The sequence below is a fragment of the Microtus ochrogaster genome, chromosome 5 (genome assembly GCF_000317375.1).
Source record: "Microtus ochrogaster isolate Prairie Vole_2 chromosome 5, MicOch1.0, whole genome shotgun sequence".
In the NCBI taxonomy this organism is placed as follows: Eukaryota; Metazoa; Chordata; class Mammalia; order Rodentia; family Cricetidae; genus Microtus; species Microtus ochrogaster.
This window is the reverse complement of record NC_022012.1, coordinates 13,388,573-13,395,518: the sequence shown is the minus strand read 5'-3', so window position 1 is coordinate 13,395,518 and position 6,946 is coordinate 13,388,573. Positions and strand designations below refer to the sequence as shown.

Below are 6,946 nucleotides of genomic sequence, written 5' to 3'. Positions count from 1 at the left end.
AACAGAAGAAGTTCAAATGGCCAAAAGATACTTAAGGTCATGCTCAACCTCCTTAGCCATCAGGGAAATGCAAATCAAAACATCTTTGAGATATCATCTTACACCTGTCAGAATGGCTAAAATCAAAAACGCCAATGATATCCTTTGCTGGAGAGGTTGTGGAGAAAGGGATACCCTTATCCATTGCTGGTGGGAATGCAAACTTGTGCAACCACTTTGGAAATCAGTGTGGTGGTTTCTCAGGAAATTTGGGATCAACCTACCCCTGGACCCAGCAATACCACTCTTGGGAATATACCCAAGAGATGCCCTATCATATGACAAACGCATTTGTTCAACTATGTTCATAGCAGCATTATTTTTAATAGCCAACACATTCTTTACAGACCTCGAAAAAACAATACTCAACTTCAATTGAAAAAAAAATAAAAAAATCCTATACAGCAAACAAACTATTTTTTATCACCATCCCTGATATCAAACTCTACAATAGAATTATAGTAACAAAAACAGCTGGGTACTGGCATAAAAACTGACAGCTGGACCAGTGGCATTGAATAAAAGTAACTGATTTTAAGTCACACATATGAACACCTGATTTTCGACAAAGAAGCTAAGATTATTCAATGAAAAAAATGAAAGCATAGTCAACAAATGGTGCTGGCATAACTGGATGTCAACATGTAGAAGAATATAAATAAATTGATGTCTATCCCTATACACAAAACTCAAGTCCAAATGGATAAAAGACATCTTGCCAAACTGAAGCTCATAGAAGAGAAAGTGGGAAGTAGCCTTGTATGCATGGGCAAAAAAAGACCACTTTCTAAATACGATACCAGTATCACAGACACTGAAAGCAGCAATCAATAAATAGAACCTACTGCAATGGAGAAGCTTCTGAAAGGCAAAGGACATCAGTCACTAAGACAAAAGGGCACAGCCTACAGAAAGGGAAAAGAACTTCACCAACCCCATGTCAGACAGAGGACTGATCTCCAAAATTTACAAAGAACTCAAGAAACTAGATATCAAAATGCCAAATAATCCAATTAAAAAGTGGGCTACAGATTTAAACAGAGAATTCTCAACAGAAGAATCTCAAATTTCTGAAGGATACTTAAGGAATTGCTCATCATCCTTAGCCATCATGGAAATACAAATCAAAAATGATTCTTCTGAGATACCATCTTACACCAGTAAGAATAGCTAAAATCAAAAACACTGCTGGAAAGGATTTGGTGTAATGGAAACACTCCTTGATTGCTGATGGAAGTGCAAATTTGTACATTCACTTTAAATAGCAGTATGGTGATTTCTCAGATAATTGGGAATCAATTTACCTCAAGACCCAGCAATACCACTCTTGGGCATATATAGAAAAGATGCACACTCATATCAAAAGGACATTTGTTCAACCATGTTCATGGCAGCATTATTCATAATAGGCAGAACTTGGAAACAACCTAGATGCCCATCAATCAAAGAACGTATAGAGTAAATGTGCATTTACACAGAGGAGTACTACTCAGTAGGGGGAAATGTCATCTTGAAATCTGCTAGCAAATAGGTGGAACTAGGAAAAAAATCATCCTTAGTGAGTTAACTCAAACCCACAAAGATAAACACAGTATGTACTCACTCATAAGTGGATACTTAAATACAAATTAAATGATAACCAGTCTATATTCCATGACCCCAAAGAAGTTAGATAACAAGGAGAATCCTAAGAGAAACATATATGGATTCCCCCTGGGATGGGGAAAAAGACAAAATCTCCTGAGAAATCAGGAGTATGTGGGAGAAAAAGGGATGGCTGAAGGGGAGGGAAAGAAAAGAAGGGGAGGGAGGAGGAGTACATGAAGGAAAGGAATGGTCAATATGGGCGAAGAGCAGAGAGGAAGAGCAGGGAAAGGGATATCTTGATTGAGGGAACCATTGTGGGTTAGTGTAAAACATGGCACTAGGGAAATCACCAGTAGTCCACAAGAATGACCCCAGCTAAGACACTAAATAATAGTGGAGAGGGTGCCTTCCCCAGTAATTATATTGATGACTATTTTAGTTGTCATTGTAGAACCATCATCCAGCAACTGATGGAAGTAGATGCAGAGATCCACAGCTATGCACAGAGTCGAGCCTTCAGTGACCATTCAAAGAGAGGGAAAAGTGATAATACAACCAAAGGGGTCAAGACCATGATGAGGATACCCACAGAAGCAACTGTTATGAGCCAGTCAGAGCTCACTGACTCTGGACTGAGAGCAGGGGAATCTGTATAGGACCAAACTAGGGCATCTGAATATGTGCAACAGTTGTGTGGCTTGGACACTCTGTGGGGTTACTGGCATTCATCCCTAGGGCTTGAACTGGCGTTTTGGAGACCATTCTTTTTGGAGGGATAACTTGCTCAGCCTAGATAGAGGGGGATGGGGCTCTGTCCTGCCTCAAATTAACGTGTCAGACTTTGTTGACTCCCCATGGGAAGCCTTACCCTCTCTGATGATTGGAGATGGCAGAGGAAAGGTAGGGGGAGTAGGAAAAGGGGAGAGAGTGGGAAATGGAATAGGTAAGTAAAATGAGAAAAGATTGCTTTAAAAAAATTAAAACAGGATATTTGGATTATTTGCCAGAGTGTTAACAAAAGTTGATAAGATTTGCGAGAATTTTTATGTTAAATATGCCAGTTTCTGACCACTAACACTGATAATCAGTGATAATTTATATACCAGCAATGTATATAAACACAAGGTGATAGGGGTTACAGAGCATAAAAAAGCAGAAGTGGGGAACGCTGAGATACAGTCAGACACAAGGTGCATAAGTACAGAAACCCGATCAAAACTCCATTCCAAGTGGATTGAGGTTTCTCAGTATAATGCCCATACCATGAGACATAGCTTGGCTTTTAAGAAAAACACATTATACTCATCCAACTCTATTGGAAACAAACCCAAGCAACTCTGTAGGGCACTTACCTAAGTAGATGAGGGAGGTGATGGGGTATAGTAGATGGAGGAGAGTAACTGCTGAAGAGATGGACCCTAAAATTTGGAACTAAGTATGGTGAATGGCAGAGGCATACAGAGATAAATGATCCATATCACAGGATGGTTGAATAGAAAGATCTTTAATAGAAGGACCCAAGGAGAACTCAGGAATCTCTCCCAGGTCTTGGCATCAAATGTAAGTAGGAACAACAAGAAACCACTAGACACAACCAAACTCCATGGAAAAGAAACAGCAAATTTAATTAAAAGCTATCAGGCCACCTCAGATTGTAAAGGACAGTGCCAAGCTGGGACAGTTTGTTTGGTTGTATAGGGGCAAGTTGGGAAGGAGACAACTCAAATACTGGAATAGCCAGCCAGGTTATGACCAGCACTCTGGAGATACATCAGTTGTGGTTGAAAGCATTCAGGTGACAATGGCCGATATAGGAAAGTTCAGGTATGAATGTTGAGAACAGGAGTGCTCAGCCAGCCATTAAGGACTTTTGAAAGGTGCTTTTTGAGGACCATCACCCTGAAATATTTTCATCAACACTGCCATTTTGTTCTCCCTGTTTTGGAGACCTAACAATCAGGAACCCAGAAAGTGCTTAGTCATTTCACTATAAAGACATTTAGAAGAATATGGTTCAGAAGAATCTGGTGTTCTGGATCAGAAATAATTATGTTTCCTTGGTTCATTGTAGATATTCCAATCAAGAGGAAGTCATGTGTCATAGAGGAGAAAGTATTCTACTAATGAGTCTCTTCAAGGCATCCTTCATGTCTCTATTCCTCAGACTATAGATAAAAGGATTCATCATTTGAGGGACCACAGAGTACAGGACTGAAGCCACAGCAGTCTTCCGGGATGATTCTGTAACTGTTGAGCTAATGTAGACACCAAAACCTGTTCCATAAAATAAGGAGACAACTGACAGGTGAGACCCACAGGTGGAAAATGCTTTGTGTCTTCCTTCTGATGACTGCATTCTTAAGACAGTGGATACAATTTGACTATAAGACAAAATGATGCCAGAGAGAGGAACACCGCCAAATATGCAAGATGAAATGTATATAAGTATGTTGTCAATAAGAGTGTTGGAACAGGCAAGTTTAGTAATCTGTGTAAGTTCACAGAAGAAATGTGGGATTACCAACTCTGTGCAGAAGGACAGATGTAACACCATCAGACCATTTACCAGGGCATTCGCCATGCTCCCCATCACAGACAATGTTACCATTAGAATACAGAGGCTGGGGTTCATGATGATCCTATACCTAAGAGGATGGCAAATAGCAACATAACGGTCATATGCCATTGCTGCAAGAAGACAGTTTTCCATACCAACAGACATCAAAACAAAGCAGACCTGAGTCAGGCATCCTACATAGGTAATATTCTGGTCTTGTGTTTGTATATTTACCAGCATCTTTGGAATTGTGCATGTGACTAAAAAGATGTCATTAAAAGAAAGGCCAGAAAGAAAGAAGTACATGGGGGTGTGGAGATGGGACTCAGAGCTGGTGGCCAGAATGATCAGCAGGTTTCCTAGGACTGTGACAAGATACATGAAAAGAAATACACCGAAGATGATGAGTTGCAGTTCTATATCATCTGTGAGTCCCAGGAGAATGAATCCAGAAACAACTGTTTGGTTTACAGATTTCATGTTTGTGGTGAATCTGATGGGAAAGAAATGGGGCAAAAAGAAAACAAACTACATGAAAAGCAGCTTTACATGAAATAAAATCACTAGAAAACCAGCTCTGTGGTTTTGGCCTTTAACGTACAGAACCATGAAAAAAATAATTTCTAACATTAAGCTTTCCATTTTGTAGTCTTCAGTATCTAATATAGTTCACAAATCCTTGCCCCAACATGAGTATAAGAATATACCTAATGGGGGCTGGATTGGTGGTTCAATGTGTTAAGTGCATGCCACATAGTATAGGAACCAGAGATCAAACCAACAGAATCTGTAGAAGCATCAACTGGGTACATAGGCCCTTCTGTAGTTCCAGACTTTGGAGACAAAACAGGGGAAAACCCATGCAATATGGCCATTAAGACTAGTTGTATGATGAGCTCTGGGTTTGATTGAGAGGCACTTCCTTAAGGAAAAGGTAGAGGACCCATTACTGTGTCACTTGGGAACAATATCAGATTTCTACATACACTTGCATTCATGTTCACATACACATGCATAACACACACACACACACACACACACACACACACACAAATGTGGAAAAATTTAATGGGGAATGGAGACATGCTCTGAATTGAAACTCTCCCTCCAGGAAGGGAAGAGAGATGAGACTGAGATTTCACTATGAGAGGAGACACTGACTAGCAGACCTGCATAAAGCAGGATGACACTGCCACAGGTGGGTGGTGACTTTACAGCCTGTGGAGCCTTCAAGTCATAATGAGAATGCAAATTTCCTGAGTTATCATCAGTGTAGGGATGAGGGTTTTGGTGGTACAGCTGCATTTGAGTCTCCCTGCTCTACATGTAACTCCTCACCTATACTTATTTAAGTAATCTCAATAAACTCTCTGGTTGACCAAGTCAGACTTTGGCGAAATGGTTAATTTTGTCTATTGTGGATACTCTGTCTGGGGAAAGTGTTAGTTGTATCTCTCCAGGACTGTACCTACATCATCATATTTTCATCATATTTGAGAAGAGACAAATCTCTAGTCAGAAAGAAATTAGACCTTTCCTTGGCGAGATTACTAGAGGAGCTCAGTTAGAGCCTGTAGGGTAACAGTGCAAATACAAGATTATGAACCACTGATTGGAACTGTATGGGAGTACAGGGAGTTCTGTTTCTCAACATCTTAATACAGTCTTTTATCATTGTTTCCCACAATGAATTTCAGTAAAATCTACTTGTTTTTGTTGCCACAGCATTTACTAAGATGCTGTTATCTGTTTGTCTTCAAGAGGAACAATATCTCACCTGGATGTTGAGAATGGATGATTTGTTTCAGAGATTCAGGGAGACTAGAGCAGTCAGGAGAAACGCCTGTGTGAGAGAGAAAGATCTGGCATTGATTCCTAAAATGACAGGAATATTGAGTTAGGTCACAGCCTGAATCACACAGTCTGTCTTCTCAAGGGGTTTGATAACCAAACCTCCTCATTAAAGCAGTGGTTTCTCCTGTCTTTCTCCTCCCAATAGTGCAACTCCTTAAAGACTTGTTCTATAAAGACAGGAGTCCCTCACAACAGATCCCCTGATACTCCAGGCTTAGAGTATGCATGTTAGTTATCTCCATCATTTCAGCTCATTCCCAACAAGGCTCTTGAATTAAAACATATACCACAAGCTCATATGAAGGATCACCCCTGAAAACACAGTAAGGAGACACAGACATGAATATCAAAAGATAACAAATAAAATGGGTAAGAAAAAAAAACCCAAACACAACTTCTTCAATAAATACAGGCATTCTTTGTGAAAACAAAGAAAAGATATGTCAGAAAGTCTGATGTAAATTTCAAGCATGAAAAAATGTCTTCCATATGAAGATATGTTATTATTACAAATATTTAAAAAGTATTGTAAAATACAAATAATGTATCACAGCTGTTCTTGAGTATCACTGATATTTTCTTCACCATCTTATATTTTAACCAAAAAGTTCTGATCCTTATTAGAAAATGTAGAAAAACAATAAGTATGACTTAAAATTTTATTTGGTTAGTTATTTTTGACTATATATAAATATTTTGATGTATTTTATACATCTATAATATAATATATATCCATTATATATATGTAACATTCACTCATTGTTATACCCATTATGATTTCCATCTCATCACTATAAATCCTCCCTCCTTACTGCTTTATCATTTCTATATTCATGCTTTTTGTGGCTTTGTTTTGTTTTAGAAGTCAAGTGAATTTAATCAGGATCATTCTAGGACCATGGGTTTGGA

General features: G+C 39.0%; 1 protein-coding gene across 1 annotated transcript; it reads right to left on the bottom strand.

The window, feature by feature from the left end:
- Positions 1-3,724: 3,724 nt before the first annotated feature.
- Positions 3,725-4,675, bottom strand: LOC101982165 (olfactory receptor 7G2-like). Its single transcript, XM_005346832.2, has one exon. The coding sequence runs from the start codon at positions 4,661-4,663 to the stop codon at positions 3,725-3,727; it is 939 nt and encodes a 312-aa protein (XP_005346889.1). The 5' UTR covers positions 4,664-4,675.
- Between the last annotated feature and the right edge of the window lie 2,271 nt (positions 4,676-6,946).